At 46.5% G+C, this 23634-nt stretch overlaps 1 protein-coding gene across 1 annotated transcript in view; it reads left to right on the top strand.

The window, feature by feature from the left end:
* ABCC1 (ATP binding cassette subfamily C member 1) overlaps positions 1 to 23634 on the top strand; it is a 136090-nt gene that overhangs the window by 21087 nt on the left and 91369 nt on the right. Inside the window, exons 2-3 of the mRNA XM_060079349.1 lie at positions 18787 to 18963; positions 21761 to 21886. Of these exons, the coding sequence (XP_059935332.1) occupies positions 18787 to 18963; positions 21761 to 21886 (303 nt within the window). The remainder of the gene's footprint in view (positions 1 to 18786; positions 18964 to 21760; positions 21887 to 23634) is intronic.

Below are 23634 nucleotides of genomic sequence, written 5' to 3'. Positions count from 1 at the left end.
TGTGCCTTGGTTGGTTCCTCGGCAAAATGGGAACAATAGTACCCACTTCAAAGGGTTGGGGGCGAAGATGAAATAATGTGATGTGTGGATTCACTCTTCATGATGACTCTGAAAAGCAGGTATTATTGTCCTTGCCATGTGGATGAGGAAGCTGAGTTTTCTTCCCATTCGCTTTGTGAATTAACCCTTCTCTCTTTTCTGGAAGTGTCTTGCCATTTATGTGTATGTCTTCGATGGCACTTAGTGCTTTCAAAATCCTTTAGCCATTTATGCACCCGTCCTACCTTCTGGACAAAGTTCTAAGCTCCTTGAGGGCAGGATAGGAGGTGGATGTTTCTGGTTCACCCCTGTTACAAAGTGGGGCTTAGGAAATGTGTTAAATGAATGGATGGCAGGTAGGTGGGTCTTGAGAGTCACTAGGTGTTGGCAGGAGTGGGGCCAGATGGAAAAGCTGTTAAGACAGTGGATCAAAACTGGGGCAGTTTAGCCTCTAGGGGACATTGACAAGATCTAGAGACATTTTTATTGTCATGACTGGGGGCGGGGCAGAGGATGCTACTGGCTTCTAGTGGGTAGAGGCCAGGGATGCTGCCAGACATCTCACAGTGCAGCCCCACAGCAGAGAATTACATGGCCCCAAATGTCGCTAGTGTGAAGGTGAGAAACCTTAGGTTAAGGGAACAGGTAAAATCTAGTTATAAGCAAGATAACAATGGGAAAAGACATTGCATTAATTCTTTTTTTTTTTTTTTTTTTTTTTGCGGTACGTGGGCCTCTCACTGTTGTGGCCTCTCCTGTTGCGGAGCACAGGCTCCAGACACGCAGGCTCAGCGGCCATGGCTCACGGGCCCAGCCGCTCCACGGCATGTGGGATCTTCCCAGACCAGGGCACGAACCCGTGTCCCCTGCATCGGCAGGCGGACTCTCAACCACTGCGCCACCAGAGAAGCCCAATTCTTTTTTTTAAACAAGTGCAAACAAGTCCTGTCTAGATGTATCCTCTTCCTGAGGTGATGAAGTGGGGGTCTTTGTGTATTTACTAATTTTTTTGAAGAGTGTTAGGTTCTAAGGACAGCATATATAAGGTGAAAACTTCACGGAATTAAAATGACGCTGGGTGTTATTCATCTTTTTAAAATAGCTTTATTGAGATATAATTCACATGCCAGGTAATTTGCCCATTCAAAATGTACAATGCGGCAGCTTCTAGTATAGTCACAGAGCTATGCATCCATCATCAAGACGTCTTTGGGGGGAGAGCGGGATGCAGAAGAAATAATGTATACAATTAGCAGCATCGGAAATTGCTGGCATTCAGTGATTCTTGACCTATATCCAGGGTTGGCAAACTTTTTCTGTAAAGGACCAAGTTGTAAATATTTTAGGCTTTGCAGGCCAAGAGGCAAAATTGAGCCATGCCATTGGCAGAAAGCCAATTGTCATTTTTTACATTTTAAATTAAAAAAAAAGTGTGGAATCCATTCCTAGTTTGGGGGCTGTACAGAAGCAGGCAGCGGGGCAGATTTGGCACATGTTTTGTAGTTTGCCAACCCTTGTCCTGCACAAACGGCAACTCATATGGTTCATCTTAGTCATATATTATACATGATATATACTATATTGCATATTCCATAACAAATGTAATATAAAGTATTAAATAAGATAATATATGACATCGACAAATAAATAATATCTGAAAGAAATATGTAGTGACAGAGTGTGGTGAGTGCCCGAAGGAAACATACAGAGTTCCATGAGGTGGTTAAATGAGGGATTTGTTTGAGCAGGGCTTGGGGGGTTGGGCAGGACCCCCTGAGGAAGGGATGTTTCGGCTGAGAATGGAAGGATACCTCTGAGTTGAAGTCAGGGCAGAAGGAACTGGCCGTGTAAAACCCTGAGGCATAGGGTGGTCCAAGAACAGCAAGCCAGGGCTAGACCCAGAGGCTGCAGTGAGGAGTTTTAGGCAGAGTGTGATGGGATCGGGGTTGCAGGTTGAAGCTCTCCCCTTGGCTACTGTGTGGAGGATGGACTGGAGGAGGATCGGGCCACCTGTTAGGAGACTGGGATGGAATAAACACTTACCAGGTGTGGGATGAATCGAAGCAATCACGTACCTTCTAGCGGTGTGTCACTTTTTTGTTTTATTATTTCAAGTTAGGATTCAAAAGGATTTCTTATTTATCAAAAGGTCGTGGCTAGGGACTTCCCTGGCGGTGCAGTGGTTAGGACTCCACACTCTCAGTGCCGGGGCCTGGGTTTGAGGCCTGGTGGGAGAACTAAGATCCCATAAGCCACGCTGTAGGGCCAAAAAAAACCCCCTAAAATCATGGCTATGTCTTATTCCAGCAAACCCATACGCTCTCATTTCCTTGATGATCTCTCTACCTTTCATTGGCTAGCTGAGCACTGCCCAATAGAAATATAACACAGGCCACATATAGAATGTTAATTGTCTGGTAGCCACATTTTAAAAAAACAGGTGAAATGATTGTAATAATATATTTTATTAAACCCAATGTATGCAAAATATTATCATTTCAACATGTAATTAATGAGATATTTTGTATTCTTTTTTTTCATCCTAAGTCTTTTAAATCCGGTGTGTGTGCTTTTTTTAACACATCTCAATTTGGACTAGCCTCATCTTAAGGGCCCAATAGCCCCAGGAAGCTGGGAGTTACTGTATTGGACACTGAAGGTGTAGGTGTTTTCTCTTATTTTGTTAAAAATTAAACATTATATAATAATATTATAATATTTATAGAGCTATATATACCTCCAGGAATTACATACTACTTTATTTACTGATTTCCACCCCCAGGTTTATTGAGATATTATTGACGTACAACATATGTAAGTTTAGGCTGTAAAGCATTTGATACACATGTATATTGTGAAACAGTTACTACAATATGGTTAGTTACCACCTCCATCCCCTCACATTAACTACTTTCTTTGTTTGCATTTTGTGGTGATAATTGTTAAGACCTACTCTCTTAACCATTTTCAAGCATACAATACAGTATCTCATCTTACAGCTGGAAGTTTGTACCCTTTGACCGGCATCTCCCCACTTCCCCCGCCCCCAGCCCCTGGCAGCCACCATTCTCTCTAGTTGAGTTCAGCTTTTTTGGATTCCACATGTGAGTGAGAACATCACACTATTTTGTCTCTCTCTGTCTGACATTTCACTCAGCAAGATGCCCTCAGGGTTTATCTGGGTTGTCACAAACTGCAGGATTTCCTTCATCTATGGTTGAATAATATTTCACTGTGTATATGTATGTGTGTGTGTGTATCACATTTTCTTTACCCTTTCATCCATTGATGGGCACTTAGCTTGTGTCCACATCTTGGCTGTTGTGAATAATGCTGCAGTGAACATAGGGTATGGATATCTCTTGGTGAGTGATTGCATTTCCTTCGGGTGTATTTCGTCCTGTTTTAAGGACTACATTCCCACAGGAATCCCTGGGTCAGCGTTTATCTTTAGTTTGGTGACTCTCATTGTGTATCTCCAGGTTATCACACTTAACCTGGGCCACCTTGTTTTCCGCCCTCGTGGCTTACGAGCGATTAAGTGAAGCCCTGTTGGTCTTTGGGTCAGGCTGTCCGTGTTTTCTTTAGCTTAAGGAGTAATTTCTAAGGGAATTCATTGTGTCATTGTTTGGAATAGCAAAAGCTTGGCAGCCACCCAAGTGGCAGGCAGTAGGGACTGTGCAGAGGGGGATGGGCTTATGGGGAAGAGGGAGACTGGGTAACTTTTTACTGTTTGCCCTTGTATTTTACACACATATGTACATAACATATACTTAGTTAAATTTGAGTCATGTGTTGCCTGTTAAAGTGAAATTTAAAGATGGATTAATATTTTCCATCATTCCCCGCTCCCCAAATCATACAAAAGTGTTTCCTAAGCAGCTCCCCTGTAGGGGGAGGCAAGGAGGAGCCCGTCCTTCAGGAAGATGTCAGAAGTGCCCCCCGGGCCAGCAGAACCCAGGGCGTCAAGGAGCATGTGCTGTGGAGGCCGAGTTTGATTCAGAGCAGGACCAGGTCAGGATGAGGTGGGGACCAGGGCCTGCCCGAGCGCATGGAGGCCTGCAGGAGTGTCTGCTCGCTGGGGACACCGCTGGTCCTTGTGCCCTGCTGGCTCTGTGCTGTGTGAGTTTCCCATGGCTGCTGTAACAAATCACTGTAAAGTAAACTTCTGGCTTAAAGCAACACAGATTTATTCACTTCTAGTTCTGGAGGTCAGAAGGCCAGGGTGCGGTTCTGTGTTCCTGCTGGAGGCTCTTGGGGAGAATCCATTTCTTCGCCTTTTCTAGCTTCTAGAAGCTACCCACGTTCCTTGAGTCATGGCACCGCCTCACTTAGACCCCTCTGCTTTGGTCATCACATCTCCTTGTCTGACACCCCCTACCCTTTTCCCTTGTAATTCCCTTGTGAGTCCATGGGGCCCACCTGGATAATCAGGATCATCTCCCATCTCAAGATCCTCAACTTAATTACATCTGCAAAGTCCCTTTTTGTCATGCAAGGCAGAACACCCACTCATTTTGGGGATTGGGATGTGGACATTTTGGGGGGCTCTGGCCAGCACGGTTCCTGGCACATTGTAAGGGCTCAGAACATCTTTGTTGGGTGAAAGAATCATTTGGTGAGGCTGGAAATGTGGAAGGGACATAACAAGAGGTGGATCTGGCAGTGACATTTGTTGACCACCTACTGTGGACTCTGGCTCATGGTTAATTGAGTGCATGTTTGCATCATCTCATTAGTATTTCCATTTTACAGGTGTGGAAACTGAGGCTTAGTGGCTTGCCCAGTGTCACATGGTGAGGAGCTGAAACTCCATCTGCCTGATAAGGGGTGTGTTTGGGGAATAGGGCCTCTAACCTTGGTAAGGGCAGGGATTCTCTTAAAATGGGGTTTCTCAGCCTCAGCATTATTGACATTTGGGGCCGAGTCATCCTCCGATGGGCAGCTGTCCTGTGCATTGCAGACGTTTAGCCTTGGCCCCTAGCTGCAAAATGCTCATAGCATACCCCGCAGCCCCACTCCAGGAGTGACACCAAAAATGTCTCCAGAGCTTGTCAGATGTCCCCTGGGGGAAAACTTGCCTCTGGTTGAGAACCACTATCTGAAAACATAAAGCAGATGATGACACATCAGATCCACAGTCTCCATTGCCATTCAGAGTGAGAGTCAGGATCCCGACAATGGCCTGTGAGTCCTGCACAGTCTGTCCTTCCCCAGCTCCCACCTTCCTCCCTGACTGCATCTCCCAGTTTTCTTGAATCATATTGGCCTCTCTATTATTGCTCCCAAATGCCAGACGTGTTCCTATGTCAGCGCCTTTGCACTGGCTGTTTACTCTGCTTGGAGCGCTCTTCTGCCAGATTCTTTTCCCAAATGGCCAGTCGGCTTACTTACTTGTTTCTTTCAAGCCTTTACACACATACGCCTTCTCAGCAAGGTCTTCCCCCTTCTCTGAGTCCTTTTGTTGTTGTTTTTTTGTTATGTTTTTTTTGGCTGCACTACTCGCTCAACTTGCAGTGATCGAACCTGCGCCCTCTGCAGCGGGAGCGCAGAGTCCTAACCACCGGACCGCCAGGGAATTCCCTCTCTGAGTCTTTTTATTGTTTTTTAAAATAAATTCTGTTTACTTTTATTATCTCATCCTTTTATTTTTTTAAAAAATATTTATTTATTTATTTGGTTGTGCCAGGTCGTAGTTGCAGCATGTGGGCTCCTTAGTTGTGGCATGCCAACTCTTAGTTGCGACATGCATGTGGGATCTAGTTCCCTGACCGGGGATCGAACCTGGGACCCCTGCATTGGGAGCGTGGAGTCTTAACCACTGGATCGCCAGGGAAGTCCCCCCTCTCTGAGTCCTTTTAATCATCACTCACACACACTATATTTTATATCATGCATGGTTTGCGTGTATATATATTTCCTCTAGTTGACTCTCTGTCTCCTCTCATCAGACGAGACTGTCAGATCCAGGAGGGCAGCCCTTTGTCCTACTGTTCACTGCTGGGTCCTCAGCACCTACAAGGGTACTCAGTGGATGGATAGATGCTATCCCTCCTTTTTACTGCTGTGTCCCCAGGCATGTTCCTGTGCCTGGCACATGCCTGACCCCTGACAGGTCCCTGGAACCATGACCAAATGGAGGATTTGGTGAAGCTCCAGAGTCTGATAAGAGGAGAGGAGTCGGCAAAGGGGTCAGGGCTGGATGGAGAGTGCAAGGACAAGTGTGTAATTTGCCCATGTGCTCACTGGGCGGGCTGGGGTCAAGGCAGGTCAGAGCACACTGCCTGCTGCTGACATTCAAAACACCTATGATGGGCAGCCGTGGCTGTTTCCTTCTTGGCACTCGAAGTCCTGTTCAGGCAGAGTCTTACTTTTGCATGTCACTCCTGTCCCTGTCTCGCCAAAGTATCCAAGTCTGCAACTTGGGCAGGGGGGCTCGGTGAGGATTTGGGGCTCTTGCCTGGGCATGGCCAGGGCGCTCCCGGGCGCTGGGGGTAAGACCTGGATGCTGCCCCGCCCCTCCCCCCAGGTTTCTGGGCTTTATTCTTAGCTCTGGTGAGTCAGAGGGGGAAGGAGGGCCGCGGCTCTGCCCCCAGCGTGATGCTGGCACCACTGCCTTCCCCACCGCTGTGTGGGGGCTGTGGCCTCAGGCCTCTCCCAGATCTCTTCCGGGACTGTGTGGGGCAGTGGAGGCCCCCTGCCACCTCTGTCAACAGGATCAATGTCCAGAAGCCCAGCAGGTCCCCTGACCTAACTTGGGCCTCCCAGCATTCTTTTTCTCGGCTTCCCTTTGCTCCAGAGCTGCCCCTTTGCCGGGGATCTCGCACCCGGGATGGTTCTGCATATGGACTTTATAGATGGCCTGTTGCCTCCACGTCCGCCCCTGCCCCTCCACGGTGGGCCCAGTCGTTGGCTGTGTCCTGCAGATCTCCTTCTTTCCTTTGCTGGGGGTGTTGGCCCCGGCTCTGGAACCACCCTCGCTGGGTTTGAATCCAGGCTCTGCCAGGTGCTGCCTGGGCACTTTACGACAAGTCTTCTCACCTCCAGTTGCCTCTGTGGCCCTCCCTGTAAAGTGGGAATAAGACAGAACCTACCTCATAGGGTGGTGATGATGATGAAATGGAACGATGCACACTGAACCCAGAACACGGAGCCTGTCGTTACAGTCAGGGCTCGGTAAGAGCTGCCTTCTTATTGCTGTTATTGCTGTTGTTAGTCTGAGTCTCAGCCCCCTGGGTTTGCACCTTCTACCCTCCCACTCCCAGCCCCTGCCTCCGATGAGGCCGCCCCAGGCAAGCTGAGCACTCACCCCCGCAGTCCGAGTATTGGTGCCGTTATTAATCCTATTTTGCAGATGAGCGGTCAGGGTGGAAGAGAGGAGCTAATTTTCTGAAGGTCAAGAGCCAAGTGAGCAGCAGCGACTAGATTCAAACCCAGGCCCACCGGTTCCAGGGGCCCCACTCTTTTGTGGCTATTGCTGTTGTTTGTATTCCTTTTATTCCCTTTCTCCTTTCTCTCCCTCCCTCCCTTACTTCTCCGTTTCTGAAAAGGTGGACGGGTGCCTGGGTCCCTTCCGCCTGCCTTGGACATGTTTCCTCCGACCTCTGGCTGCTCCTGAGCCTCTCAGATCCTCACCCTGATACTCTCTGTCCCATCGCTCTTCCCCTTCGTAGCAAGTGTTGTCCTTTGTAATTATGTTTTGATTTGTGACCTTATGTCTTTAATGGACTGTGAGTCTTAAGAGGGCAGGGTCTGCGCCTGCTTTGTTCCCATATCCCCATGATTAGCCCAGAGCTTGGCATGGAGTAGGCACTCAATACCTATTCATTGCATGATGGAATGGATGAATGAATGAATGAAAGCTTGCACTTGTGTTTGTTGATTAGTCTCTTGGCCAGGAACTGAAACTGGAGCCTTTTGGGTCATCTCATTTAACCCTCCCGATCACTCTACAATAGGTGGGTCCTGGAATTAGTCCCATTTCACAGATGAAGAAACAAGGGCCTGGCAAGGCCACTGCATTAGGGTAGTGGGGGCAGTTTTGCCCCCCAGGGGCACATTTAGCAGTCTCTGGAGACATTTTAACTGTCACAGCTGGCTGTGTATGTCACTTGCAGGTTATGTGACCTCAGTTTCTTACTCTGTAAGAAAACTGTAAAATGGGTTTAAGTATAGTACCTGCCTCCTAAGGTGGTTTGTGAGGATTAAACCTGATGTGTGCTATTGGCATCTATTGGGTGGAGGTCAGGGATGCTGTTCAACGTCCTACAGTGCACAGGCCAGCCCCTCAAAGAATGTTCTGGCCCCAAATGTAAGTAGTGCTGAGCTTGAGAATCCTTGTTTTGGGGCACGTATCTGTGACCCGGAGGAGATTAGAACCCAGACCTTGAACTGTCGTTCTTAACCATCACCCTGCATTGCTCACATTGAGTGGATGGGTAGGGGGAGTTGTAGAAGATTCTGTGTCTGAGTCAGCACATTGCTTCTCCATTCTGTGCCCATGAGCTTGGAATCCCCAAGGCCTGAGGACAGTGTTGCCTTGCAAGCTGCCTCTGGTGGGACGGTGGGGCCACTGGCCTCGCAAAACGCTTAGCGCTCCAAGCACCTGGCTGACGGGTGGTGGAGCCCGGGAATTAAGACCTCAAGTGTCAGACAGACTCTCTATGGGTTCAAATCCCTGTGTTGCCTGACTCTTCCTGGCTCTGTGAGCCTGAACCAGTTCTGTAAACTCCCTGGGCCTCAGAGTCCTCACCTGAAAAGGGGGAGTTTTCACATTCCCGACTTTGTAGGGCTGTTGTGAGGTTTAAATGGACTCACGCTTGGAAAACACTTAGCACGGGGCCTGGTGTGGTCACTGTGCTTTTATGATAGGCACCCAATAAATATGTGCTCTCTCTTTATTCCCAGCCCAGCATTTAGAAATTTCTACTCTTAAACTCCTGCTGCTGCTATTTATTTATTTAAAGTGTGAACTAGTTTTGTTTTTGTTATTTTTTAGAGGTAATACATGTGGAGTAAAAAAATTCAAACAGTACAAAAGATAATAAAACAAAAACTAGTAGTCGCCTTCCTCTCACCAGCTTCAGCCCTACCCCCTGGAGATAATCACTCTTCATGTTAACAAAAATGTTAGCTTTTGTTGTTCTTGTCCCCTGCTAAGAAAATTTCCCTGCCTAGGCAAACGTCTATATACTCTTTTATACTAATTTTAAGTGGGAGAACAGTAGTACATGCATATGATAAAAAATTGCAGACAATACATTTGCTACGTATATAGAGGCATCTGCACTGGGATTCAAATTCTTGGCTGTCCATACTGCTTGCAGGCTGTGTGACTTGGCCTCAGTTTCTGTATCTGTAAAATGGGTTTAGTTATAGCCCTGCCTCCTGGAGTTGTTTGTGATATAAAGCCCTTAGATCAGTCCTGGCACATGATACTAAGAACCTTACTGACTCTTTCGCTTTCCATAGATAGTAGAAGGTAGCACACGTTTCTTCATTTGTTTCACGTCTTCGCTCAGAGGACATCTTGGCTCAGAGGCCTTTCCTGTCCACCTGATATAAAAGTAGCACCCAGTGCCCACCATGATCCTCTGTTCCCTTGATTCTTCATCAGGTCATTTGTTGCCTAGACATACATAGAGTTGTTTGTTTATTTGTTTAGTATCTACCTCTTGTGATAGAATGAAACTGAGAATGGAAACCTTATTTACCTCCGAATGGTATTGGCACATAGGAATCTCATGACTAATAGTTGTCCATTGAACTTCCCTCGTGATGCAGTGGTTAAGAATCCACCTGCCAATGCAGGGGACATGGTTTGAGCCCTGGTCCAGGAAAATCCCACATGCCACGGAGCAACTAAGCACGTGCGCCACAACTACTGAGCCTGAGTTCTAGAGCCCGTGAGCCACAACTACTGAGCCCGTGTGCCACAGCTACTGAAGCCCGTTCACCTAGAGCCCGTGCTCCGCAACGAGAGAAGCCACCGCAGTGAGAAGCCTGTGCACCGCAACGAAGAGTGGCCCCTGCTCGCTGCAACTAGAGAAAGCCCGTGTGCAGCAATGAAGACCCAATGCAGCCAAAAATAAACAAACAAATAAATAAATTGATTTAAAAAATTGTCCAATGAGCCTTAGAAACCTGATGGTTGTAAGTTATTGAGATAATTGAATGGGAAAAGGGATGTTCAGGCCCCAGGGGAACAGCCGGTACTAGTAGGTCCTCATTACTCAATAGTGTCAGAGCAACTCTGCTTACGGATGCTGGTGATGCTGAGTGGCAGTTCAAGTTCATAATCGCATCCCCCGCCCGTCCTCCTCTCTGCAGCTTCCCTCCTGTCCCAAGGTCGGCCAGCTGGGTCCAGGCAAGACCGTTTCCATTGTCTCCACAGGCCCCAGCCAAGTGAAGCTGTGTCGGCAGGCCGGGGCTGTAGGGGCAGCCCTGCAGAAACCTTAGGCTCTGGCCTAGGGCACACCTGGTACCTGGGCGCTCCTCTCCAGAAGGATTGCAGCCCTGCAAGCACCTTGATTTTAGCCCAGTCAGACCCATTTCAGATTTTTGACCTCTGAAACTATGTGATAAGAAAATGTCTGTGTCATTTTAAACCACGAAATCTATGGTAATTTGTAACAGCAGCTGTAGGAAACTAATATAGGTAATTGGTAATTGGTAATATAGGTAATTGGTTCTGAATTTGGTGGTGTTTTGGGGATTCACATCTTCCTCTTGGCCCAGATTCCCTGTGGGTGAAAGCATGTGCTCCAGAAAGCTCTGTTAGAATTCTTATATTACCCATCACTAGGAGTTGGCATCAGGGGTGGGGTGGCTCAGTAGTCAGGCTTCCTAGGTTTGAGCCCTAGCCTCATCCCTTACAGGCTGTGTGATCTTAGGCAAATTATTTGACTTCTCTGTGTCTCAGTTTCCTCATCTACCAAGTGGGGATCAAAACAGAACCTCCTTTCTGGGTGATCATGAAGATTGAGTTAATTCACATAAAGTGCATGGAAGCAATACCTGGCATACAGTTAGTGCTCAGTTAAAGCTAGGTGGTGTTATTATCAATAACAATATAAGATTGTCGTATTAAGAGTATAATGCTATAAACTTCATTTATTTTTATTACTGATGTAAGAATTAAGATTAGTGACAATAGTCCTTTATTGAGTGTTAAGATATGACACTGAGCTGTATGTATGTAATTTTATTTAAACTGCAGAATAGCTTTAGGAGATGGGTATTCTTAGCTGTTAGTCATAGGTAAAGCTCAAAGAGGTTAAATAACTTGTCTAAGGTCACATAGCGAACAGAGAAGGAAATTGGACCTGTAAGAAAAGGGACAAGGGGACAGATAGTCTTTTGGGGAGGGGAGGAGGGGTGATGGGGAAAGAGAATAGGAAGAGAAGTGGGTTCCAAAAAGTCAACTGAGGTGGTTATAAATAATAGTCATAATCAACACTTATTAGGGCTTTTAGGATCTCCTGTGGAGGAGAAGGTAGTAGCTCCATTTTGCCGGTGGGCTTTTTGAGCCTCAGAGAAGAACAGTGACCTATCCAGCAGTATGCTGCTAGTAATGTTGTATCCCTAAATTCACTCGTGTCAAGTTCTGAATCACGTTGTTGTATAAAAGTTGACGTAGTGGATCAGAACTTGAATTACTAGGGTGCTTTGTATTGTAAGTGAGAGCAAATTTATTTCAAACTTGTGTAAAAGTGAATTTATTGGAAAAGTCCAGTGGGAGGGTGGGCTGCAGGTGAAGCTTGATCCAGCAGCCCACAAAACACCAAGCCTCAGTTTCTTTCATCTCTGCCTTTCCGATGTCAGCTTCATTCTCACACTTGCCCTGGTGGTGCCACCCCTTCCTCCCCACTCCTAACTCTTGGTGCTTCCCTTATAAATGGCTGAGACACCTGTCAACCCCACATCCTCACTCCGTGTCACTGGGGACAAGAGAGTATGTGTCCTTGTAGTGATTGGATTGACTGGGATCAAGTGCCCATTCTGGAGCTAATCACTAGCATGTGGGTGAAGGACTCTGCTGACTGGCTGATACTAAAGAGGACCTACCCCTGGAGCTTTGCCCCAAGCATGTGGCTGACAAGAGGATTTGCTTATGAACAAGAGCCAGCGGCTGTTACCAGAGAAGGGAAAATGTGTGTGGGCCTTGGACAACATAAACCCACTGCAGCATGGCCTTTGGGAAAATGCCTTATCTCCTGGTGCTTCGATTTCCTCATCCGTGAAATGGGGATAACAGCAGTGCCTCTTCTGAGGGCTGAGTGATGTGCCTGGCCGATCCGTGCTCAGAATGTGCTGGTTGTCATTATTCATCTGAGAGAGAAGGGTGCGACCTGACACCACACAGTAGAAATTGTATGAACTTCCAAAGCTTGTGGGCCAAGCAGACTTGGACTTGTTCCCCAGATCCTCGAATGTCAGCACTGGAGGGAGAGGGACATAAATGGATGACGAAGGTGTCCTGAGAAGAAAAGCCTCAACTGGGGGGATCAGGGGTTGCCCTTTCTCTCAGATTTCCATGGGCCGGGTTCCCGGAAGTGCAGAGCCTGGGCCAGCGCTGGTGACTGTTTTCCAGACTCCTGGAGCTGAATTTTGTTTCCCAGTAGTTGGGCTGATGGACGCTCCATTAGCAGAAGCAGGGAACGGTGGTCCGACCAGCTTGATTTCTGAAGCTCCCTGCGTTTGGAGGTAGAGCCCCTGAGGAGGAAGACTGTGGTTAGCTGTCGTCTCTGGGGTCGGGGCAGTCTCAGTGAGTCGTTCTTCCTTAAGAGCAGCTTTCGGCATTCCCTGTTTCCCCCAGAAACCCCAAATAGAGGGGGCCCCACTGCCTGTCTTCAGGGGTTCTCAAGGGGATTGCACAGAGGATTCATCAAATTCCTGGCAAGTGAGGGACATGCAGGAGGCCTTTGACCCTGTTATGTCACTGCTGTGACAGTGTTGTGGTCAGGGCCACTATTGGCGGGCGGTAGTGGCAGCGGGGATGGTGCAAGTTCACAGTCACAATCGGATTTCCTCTTTTCATGCCCCCCCGTCCTTCCGCCTCCCTCCCGTCTCTGCCCTCTCTGTCAGGGCTGGCCACCTGGCTTTAGCAGGAAGCCGCTGTCTGAAGAATAAACCCCTTCCTTTGCTAAGCATTTCTCTGACCTCTCCTTCCCCGGAGTTCTGTGTCCTTAGATGCTCCCCAGCCTCCTCTTGCTCACTTCCTAATTTGAACTTTTCTTTGTCCCTTAAGCTTCCTGACTCTAGGCAGTGCTGGGGTTAGTGGTGGAGATTATTATTAATTATTGGTGTCTGCAACTAATAACCATCACTTACCAACTCTAGACCATGCCAACTGGTGCCGAGGATGGGCCCATTTGATACTTTTTCGAGGCCTGTGTGTTTTCCTGACCACAACTGGTAAGGAGATTGAGGCTTGGAGAAGTTAAGTGACCTGCCCAGGTTCACATGAGGTCAGAGCCTGAATTTTAATCCACATCCATCAGACCAGAAAGCCAGGGTCATAGCCAGGTTCTACCTTGATGGATTGTTTGTTTTTGTTTTTTTTGAATTTTATTTTATTTTTTTATACAGTAGGTTCTTATTAGTTATCTATTTTACATGTATTAGTGTATATATGTCAATCCCAATCTCCCAATTGGATTGTTTTTTAAATAACAAAGTAGGGGGACTTCCTGGTGACGCAGTGGTTAAGAATCTGCCTGCCAATGCAGGGGACACGAGTTCGAGCCCTGGCCTGGGAAGATGCCACATGTCGCAGAGCAACTAAGCCCATGTGCCACAACTACTGAGCCTGCACTCTAGAGCCCACGAGCCACAACTACTGAGCCCGTGTGCCACAACTACTGAGCCCATGTGCCTAGAGCCTGTGCTCCGCAACAAGAGAAGCCACTGCAATGAGAAGCCTGTGCACCGCAACAAAGAGTAGCCCCCGCTCATCGCAACTAGAGAAAGTCTGCACGCAGCAATGAAGACCCAATGCAGCCAAAAATAAATAATAAAAAATAAATTAATTTCAAAAATTATTTTTAAAAAAGGAAATAATGCTGGGGAGGGGAGACATGGTTTGGGCCATTTGTTTACTCAGTAACCTTTGGGTACCTGCTGGGTGAGGAGGAGACGAGTCAAAAGTAAATACGACACAGTCCTGGCACTGAGGTCCTTGCGTGGTCCTTGCAGGACAGAGGTATTGACAGACACGTGAGAAAATCATTGCAATGTACAGGGGGTGTCCTGGTGGTTTGGGGAGTGAGGAAGAAGGCTTCTTAAAGGAGGTATCTGAGTTGGGTTTTGAAGGGTGAATAGGAGTTTGTTACTGTGGAAAGACTGTGCAAGAAGAGCTTCTAGCAAGACATATCCCAAAGAACCATTCATTTGACTAGCAATTGGGGAATGACTTAAAGGCAGGGACCATGGCCTTCCTGAATTTCCAGTGCCTTGAGCAGTGCCTGACACAGGCTTGATAAATCTTCCTTTGAGTGAATAGTGGAGTTGACACGTTGGGAAACAGGGCAGGAGAAATTGTAGAAGAAACAGATGGGGCTTGAATGTGGAAGGCCTCATGAACCACAGCAAGGATCGGCTCTGAAAGGTGATCCGGAGCTATTGGAGGTTGTTACCCAATAGCAACAGTTGTGGTCAGGGCCACTATTGGCAGGCGGGGGTGATCAGATCTGTCCCACTTAATATCACAAGTATTTAAGCCTATAACTTTTCCCCTAAGGAGGAGAACCGGACTGCTTTTAAATGCAAAAAATGGCAGGATTTTCAGTTTCACTCATCGTAAAGAGAAAAGAAAGTTAAGCTACAGGGAGATATGTTCCACTATCAGATTGGCAGAGATCAAAAGCTTATAATATATTGTGGTATGGGAAGTAGTTACCCTTGTACCTTGTTAGGTGCAGTATGAACTGATGGTACCCGTTGGAGGCAGTGTCTGTTTAAATTTTATTTTATTTTATTTTATTTTATTTTTTTTTGTGGGGGGGTATGCGGGCCTCTCACTGTTGTGGCCTCTCCCGTTGCGGAGCACAGGCTCTGGACGCACAGGCTCAGCCGCTCCGTGGCATGTGGGATCCTCCCGGACTGGGGCACGAACCCCTGTCCCCTGCATCGGCGGGCAGACTCTCAACCACTGCGCCACCAGGGAAGCCCTCTGTTTAAATTTTAAATGCATACACCTTTTGATCCAGCAGGTCTACTTCTAGAAAGTTATCTTACAAATACGCTTGCTTTGTGTGCAATGAAGCACTTATTAGGTTATTTATTCATGGCTTCATTGTTTGTAAGAGCAGCCCAGTGCCCAGTCAGCAGGAGGCTGATGATATAAGGTCAAGTCCATCCATACAATGGAATACAAAGCAGCTGGAACAAAGAATGAGGAAGTGTGCAGAGCAGGATGATCTTTCAGATCTGTTATTAAGAGATGAAAGGAAGGTACAGAGCAGGATGTGTGGAGTATGTTTCTCTCCATTTGATAACAGAAAATACGTATTTATTTTTGTTATAGATGCATAAAATATTTTCTGGAAGGATACACAAGAAACCGATACTGTCACCTCTAGAGAGAGGAACTGGGAGGTTAAGGACCAGGAATGGAAGGTGGCTTGTCACTTCTACTCTTTTTACAAAAGAAATAAAATTAAGCTATCAAGAATAAAGTAAATGTGTGGCACTGATAGAGATCAGTTTCTAATGTTAAGTAAAAAAAGCAAGGTGTGGAACCGGTACGTATTATGGTACCTTTTGGGGAAGCAAAGTAGGTATGCTATATTTGGAAGAATATGCAAGGTGTTAGCCATGGTTGTTTTGCCTGTGGGTTAGGAGGCGAGTGCTGTGAGTTCAGGAAGGAGGGTTTATTTTTCACAGTGTACCATTTTGTGTAGTTTGGGAAAATTTTAGCACGTAAAGTAAATGTATTACCCATTAAAAGTAAATTAATACAAAGAGAGACATGGATGAATGTCTCGGTGGATGGGTGGGTGGATGGATGGATGGATGAGTCAGTGGGTGGGTAGTTGGGTGGATGGATGGATGAGTCAGTGGGTGGGTAGGTGGGTGGATGGATGGATGGATGAGTCAGTGGGTGGGTAGGTGAGTGGATGGATGGATGGGTGCATGGGTAGTGGGGGTGGGTGTATGGATAGATGGTAGATGGATGGATGAGTTGGTGCATGGATGGATGGATGGGTTCATGGCTGAGTGGATAATTATATCTGATGCACGTATGGATACATAGATAAATAAGATAAATTTGGCTGTAGTGGGGAGGACTAAGTGGGGCCCGGAGGGGCTGGAAGCAGGGAATGGCTAGAAAGCTACTGCAGGAGTCCAGGCAAGGAATAATTGGGGTAAGGATCGAGTTATTGAATTGATTCACATAGGAGCCGAGCTTCTTGTATACCTAACTGTGTATATTAAGTCCCAGCGTTCTTTTCTTACTAGAAAGGCAGATGCCTTTGGAATGAGCTTTTTCTGGCAACTACCCAGAAACTGCTTTGTATATAATAACCACCAACAGTTTAATCCCCATTTTCACCATCACCTTAAGAATTATAAGTGGTGTGAAACCAATTAAAATAGTCTTTGATATAAACTACTCCTCTCCATGCTCATTCTTATTTCCAAGGCTGTCTTCCAGTGCCCAAGTCCAGAGCCATGACCTTTGTCCTTTTAAGGGTTTCTTTGTGTCTACTAGTTTCCTGGCTAAATCCCTTGGTGTATGTTGACCTTTTAAAGTTTACTTTTCAATGATTCCTTGTTCTTTGTTCTGGAAAAATGACCATTTATATCATAGAATAATTAAACCTCTGAAGAACCAGTTTGGGTACTTAATACCTAGGTCTCTCTCTCTCCCTCTTTTTCAAGTCAAATCCTTTTTTTTTTTTTTTGCGGTATGCGGGCCTCTCACTGTTGTGGCCTCTCCCGCTGCAGAGCACAGGTTCCGGACGCGCAGGCCCAGCGGCCATGGCTCACGGGCCCAGCCGCTCCATGGCATGTGGGATCCTCCCGGACTGGGGCACGAACCCGTGTCCCCCGCATCGGCAGGCGGACTCTCAACCAGTGCGCCACCAGGGAAGCCCCCCAAATCCTTTTTTTTTAACCATGTTAACCATTTCTAAGTGTACAGTTGAGTAGCGTTAAGTATACTCAGTGTTGTGCACAACTCTTTTGAAAAACTCGGAACATATATTTTGATTGATCATCAAATGTATCTTTAAGTGAAATGGTCTGCTTGTTCCCATCATTTTCTCTTCTGTAACGTTCTTTGATGTGTCTTTAAAACTTGCATGGAGTTGTAAGAATCCAGGTTCCTTGGAGTTCCTTGGTGGTCTCACTTATCTGATTGTGGGAAGGCTGTTGGAACCGGAGCTGTCTGGAGGTGTCTGGAGAGCACATCATCCAGTGGTGGGAAGAGAGTGCTGGGGAAGGGGCTGCATAGGGACTGGCCAGCTGGGCCGCATGGACCTTATCCAAAGACTGGCTACTTCTAGCTCCTCCCAGTGGTTGTAAGGTGGGAATATGGGCCCAGTGCTGCCAGATATTCTGATTTTTTAAAAGAGACACTGGAAATCCAAGTTTTACATGAAATTTCCTGATTTTTAAATGTTGGCAGCTAACATAAGACTTTTTTTTTAAAAAAAAGCATGCTTAAAACACCAACAACAGTAACAACAAACGATCTGCGAGCCATATCAGCCTGGGAGCCACCTGTTTCAGACCTCTAATTTCATCCCACCTAATTATGGTAGAGATAGGAAATTGAGACCCCAAGATAGGGTAATAACTTCTCCCAAAGTTGTATAATGGTTCAGTGGTCAGATCAGGACTTGAATTAAATTTTCCATTACGGAAGTCTGAAGTTTATTCTTGGGCAGATACAGATATACCTGGTCTATTTATGTATGTATCTATCTACTTATCTATTTGGCGTGTCTCTAATGAAATACAGGTGGCTTGTTAAAAATTAAAAGTAATTAAAACAAATTTGTTTCTGAGGCTGGATAGCTTAGTGGTTAAATGCAGGAACTCCAGAGCTGAATTCCCTGAGTCTGAGTTTGGCTCCACATCTTACCAACTGTGAGATACTGGGCAAATCACTGAACCTCTCTGTGCCTTAGTTTTCCCTCCTGAAAAAGGAATGATAAAGTAATTATAGAATTAAAGGAGATAATACATATAAAGGACTTAGAATAGGGCCTAGAACATAGAACTGCAATTTGGATGTTATCCATGCTGCTACTGCTGCTGCTGAAGGTGGTGATGATGATGGCAGTGCTGATGGTGCCGGTGAAAGTGATCGCGATAGTGGTGATGCTGATGACGTTGATGGCAGTGATACAGGGATCACGGTGATGATAATGAAGAAGAATAGTAGAAAGCTCTTAATTCACGAGATTGTAAAGTAGGAATGATTTCTATGACTAAACGACGTGTCAGTTTACAGAATACCCTTTAGGATTCCTTTAAATGGCAGTCTCCATCTTTTGTACAATAATGGAACTTACCACAGGTCCCAGAACTTGTCTGTTAGGTGAGATGAGATATACCTTTGTCCGTCGTTCCTTGTTTGTAGTCTTTCTGGCTACGAATCTTTCCAGTTTGCCTGTTCTGCCTGGTAGGGCCTCGTTGTTCTCAAACCCCATTGACAGCTAGTTTTGAACTCTTCATGGGCCCCTTGTCCAAGCTCTTGGGGACGTCCTGTTGACCTGTGCCTGTTTGTGTCCTCAGGACTGGAATGTCACGTGGAACACCAGCAGCCCCGACTTCACCAAGTGCTTTCAGAACACCGTCCTCGTGTGGGTGCCTTGCTCTTACCTTTGGGCCTGCTTCCCCTTCTACTTCCTCTATCTTTCCCGCCATGACCGGGGCTACATTCAGATGACACATCTCAACAAAGCCAAAACTGTAAGTCACGTGGGAGTTTATCATGATGTGTGTGTTGTGGGGGGGTGTGTGCTGGGGTGGGGAATGGTGGTTGTGAAAACTGACATGTTCCTTCTGCTTAATTGGCCCTGGTTCCTTTTACTGGGAGACAGAATAATAATGTGGTGGGTAAAGGCTGGGGCTCTGAGTTCAGACGTGGGTTCAGATATCGGCTCTGCCACTTACTAGCTGTGTGGCTTTGAGCAAATTTCTTTTTTCCTTCCAGTTTTATTGAGATACAATAGACATGCAGCACTGTGTACGTTTAAGTGTACAGCATAATGATTTGACTTACATCGTGAAATGATTATCACAGTAAATTTTGTGAACATCCACCATCTCGTATAGGAACAAAATCAAAGAAATGGAAAGAAAGTTTTTTCTTTGAGCAAATTTCTTAACTTCCCTGAGCCTCAGTTCCCCCATGTTTATAGTGGGGGTGATAGGATCTATCTCACGAGATTATCTGGAGGTCTTCCTCCCTGACCAAGGATGTCTTTTTATTTTTTTCAAAAAGATTTATTATTTATTTATTTTATTTTATTTATTTATTTTTGGCTGTGTCAGGTCTTAGTTGCGGCACGCAGGATCTTCGTTGAGGCATGTGGGCTCTTTGTTGTGGTGCGCGGGCTCCAGGGTGCATGGGCTCCATAGTTGTGGCGTGCAGGTTCCAGGGTGCGTGGGCTCTGTAGTTTGAGGCACATGGGCTCTAGTTGTGGCGCATGGGCTTAATTGCCCCATGGCATGTGGGATCTTAGTTCCCTGACCAGGGATCGAACCCGCATCCTCTGCATTGTAAGGTGGATTCTTTATCACTGGACCACCGGGGAAGTCCCAAGGATGTCTTTTTAATTTAAAAAAAGTTTTTATCTTGAAAGAGTTTCAAACTATAGAAAAGTTGCAAGGATGATACTAAGCACTCCCCCAGCCCTGTATACCTGTTACTCATAGTCCCTGATTTTTAACATTTTGCCATATTTAACATTTTAACCTCATCCTTCTCTTTTGCTCTCTCCATATACACGTATTCTTTATTTTTTTCTGAATCATTTGGGAGAAGCTAGCATCCACCACGCCCCTTTACCTGTGATTCTTCAGTGTATCTTTTCTCAAAACAGGGATATTCTCTTATATAACAACAGTACAGTAAATTCAGGAAATTTAACATGGACACAATACTTAAAAAAAAAGCCTACTGTGTATATTCCAGTTTTGTCACTTGTCCCAGTACTGTCCTTTCTAGCACCCCCCCTCCCCCAGTTCAAGGTCATGTGTTGCATCTAGTCACACTCTTTATTTTTCTGTAATTTTGGAAGAACTTTTCACCTTTCTTTGTATTTTATGACATTGGCATATTTGGAGCGCGTGGGCCAGTTAGTTTAGAGTCAGTTCCTCAACTTGGGCATTGGGACAATGTTCCCTCATGATTAGATTCAGGTAATGCCTGTCTGGCTGGAAAACTACAAAAGGGATGTGGGGTCCTTCTCTGGTTACATCTAAGGCCTCATGGTGTCCATCTGCCCCTCGGTGATCGGCTTAATTTTGTTCCTCTGGTCAGCGTGTCTGGTTTCTCTGCTGTGCAGGTGCTGGTTTTCCCCTCATAAGGATGAGCTTTCTTGGGGAGACACGTGAAGGGCATGTATACACCTGCTCCTCATTCCACTGTCTCCTCTTGACTTAGCATGTGTCTCAGTCCTTTTTTAAGCCACATTTCCCAAAATTTATTTCCATAAGCCCTTGGCAAACAGGAAAACTTGAGTGATTTTACTGAAGCTGTCCCCTTGCCTATAATACCGCCGTCCAAACCTGTCTTGTCAGACCACAATCCAAGCCTATCTCAACATGCTGTCTGCTCCCCTATCCTCAGCTGGATCTGATGTCTTCCTCTTAGACTTCTGGAAGCGCTTTGTACTTCTCTTGGGGAACAACATCTCCCTTTAAAATGTAAATCAGATTTTATCTGTGCCTTGCTCAAAAAACCTCTAGTGGCTTCTCATTATAGGGAATAAAACCTGGACGTCCTCACAGTGGCCCCGCTTGGTCTGGCTCCAGGCTCCTCTTCAGCCATCTCCTACCACACCCACGGCTCATGCCACAGCGCCGCAACCTTACTGAACACATTCCTACCTCAGGACCTTTGCACTTGCCCTCTGCCTGAATTGTTCTTTCCCTCAAATAGTCACTGTTGGCTCTTTACCCAGATGTCACCTGATGGATGAGGCCTTCTCTGACCGCCCTATCTAATCTGTTTTATTTCTCCTTATATTACTTACTCCTTGCTGGCATTATAGTATGTATTTTTCAGTTTGTTTCTCGCCTGTTTCCTTCCACTGGAATCGCAGCTCCATGAAGGCAGTGACTTCTGTCTGTTTTATTCTGTTATATCCTTGGCATCTTGGCAAGTATGTGGCCCACAGTAGGACCCCAGTAAATTTTGTTTGGATGAATGGTCATCGTGAGAGGTGCCCTGTGCAGGCTGCTGGGGTTACAGATGTAGATAAGCCAGAGACTTGCTGCGTTTTCAGGTGCTGGGGAAAACAGTGACCACACAGAGTTGTGCCTGTGGTGCAGGAGAGATACAGACCAGTGTGGGACGGCCCAGGTGCTGGCTCACCCTACCTAGGGCTTGTCTGTGTTCCAGAGGATACATGCTGTATCTGGAGACCACAGTTGATGGTTTAGGGGATGGCTGGTGCTCCCAAGGCTGAGATTTTTGCACAGGTGCCGGGGGAAGTTCCGTTGCTGTCCGTTGTAAGATGTGTATGTACTTCTCTTCCAGGCCTTGGGATTTTTGCTATGGATCGTCTGCTGGGCAGACCTCTTCTACTCTTTCTGGGAAAGAAGTTTGGGCAAGCTCCTGGCCCCAGTGTTTCTGGTCAGCCCAACCCTCTTGGGCATCACCATGGTAAGTAGGGGCTGGCACTGTGGAGACCAAAAGTAGTGGCTGGCATTTAGAAATGAAATGATCTCACAGTAGAAATCCAGAAATACAGCTGTGTTAGGTGAATCTGATGGTTTTGTGGGGGGTAGGGAGGAAGGGATGATGGGGCTGAGGCCTAAAGGATGAGCAGGATGTTAAAAAGTTGAAGGGGCTGGGTGTAGAGGATGATCCAGTTGGAGAGAGTAGCATGTGCAAAAGTCCTGGGGTCGGAGAGAGAGAGAGAGAGTTGGCCTATGTGGCTGGGGCAGAGAGAGTAAGGAGGGGAGAGCGGGGGAGCAGGAATGGCAGCAAGGACAGAGGGCTGACCCCGAAGGACCTCGAGCTTCAGGGTTAGTGGGTTTTGTCTTGTTTTTCATTCCTGAAGGTGGGTCCTAAACCTTTTTTGTGCCACGGACCCCTTTCTTCTTTGCCAATCTGGTCTCCTTCTCAGAATAATAATAGAACACATAGGCTTACAAAGGAAACCAATCATACACACATATGTATACATATGAAGATTTTGTGATGTACATTTATATTTTTACTTGAGGTTTAATTTACGTAGGGTAAAATTCACTTTTTTCCGTGAACAATTCATGAGTTTTGATAAACAAATATTGTCAGGTGAGTGCCATGTCTACAATCAAGATACGGAGCAGCTCCACCACCCCCAAAATTTCCCTGGTGCCGCCCCAGCGCTTCTCTCCACCTCTTTACCCCGCCCCCCGCCCGGCTACTGCTGCTGTGTTTTCTGCCCCTATCACTTTGCCTTTTCCAGAATGTCATGTGAATGGAACCATGAAGGCTGGAGCAGTTTGAGTCTGACTTCTCAGGCCCTGCGGTTCCAAAGATCTTTTTTTTTTTTAAGTCACTCAGCGTGTTTGATTCTATGGATTCCACATGCACCGTTTATCCATTCTTTGGGTGCAGTACATTTGGGCTGGGAAACCAGTTATCTTTAATCACAGTTAGGAAAAGATTAAAATGCAAAATTAAAATATATGTGCTTCTTTATGAATGCATTTCAAATCAAGACCTACCAGCAGCTGTGACTGACGCCTCCTTAATTTCCGAATAGCGATTGACCATACATGATAGTCAGAGACATCTTCAGGTTTTTTTTTTGTTTTTGTTTTTTTTTTGGAGGTACGCGGGCCTCTCCCTGTTGTGGCCTCTCCTGTTGCAGAGCACAGGCTCCGGACGCGCAGGCTCAGCGGCCATGGCTCACGGGCCCAGCTGCTCCGCGGCATGTGGGATTTTCCCAGACCAGGGCACGAACCCGCGTCCCCTGCGTCGGCAGGCAGACTCTAAACCACTGCGCCACCAGGGAAGACCTTTTTTTTTTTTTTGGCCACCGCCGTGCAGCATGCAGGATCTTAGTTCCCCAACTGGGGATCGAACCTATGCCCCCTGCAGTGGAAGCACAGAGTCTTAACCACTGGACCGCCAGGGAAATCCCTTCAGCTATCTATTTTCAGATATGACTTCTAATGGTGACAGAGCCCCAGGCACTGCTGATGCCATTGTGGTTTGTTGCTTTCACGTGTCATTGGTGGTGCTAATGAGGGAAAGTGAAGCTGTAATTGTTTCCCATCTAAGTTCATGGACCGCTGGGTTCTATCCAGAGCCTGTGTGCTTGGACCCCAGGTTAAAACCCCCCAGTCCTAAAGGCAAAGGTTCTGAGCAAGGGCATGCCAGGCTGTGCATATTTAAGAGCTGACCGTGGCCTCCAA

This window comes from Mesoplodon densirostris, chromosome 16 (genome assembly GCF_025265405.1).
Source record: "Mesoplodon densirostris isolate mMesDen1 chromosome 16, mMesDen1 primary haplotype, whole genome shotgun sequence".
Lineage (NCBI taxonomy): Eukaryota > Metazoa > Chordata > Mammalia > Artiodactyla > Ziphiidae > Mesoplodon > Mesoplodon densirostris.
Note: the sequence above shows the minus strand (reverse complement) of the source record. Positions and strands in the feature narration are given on the sequence as shown.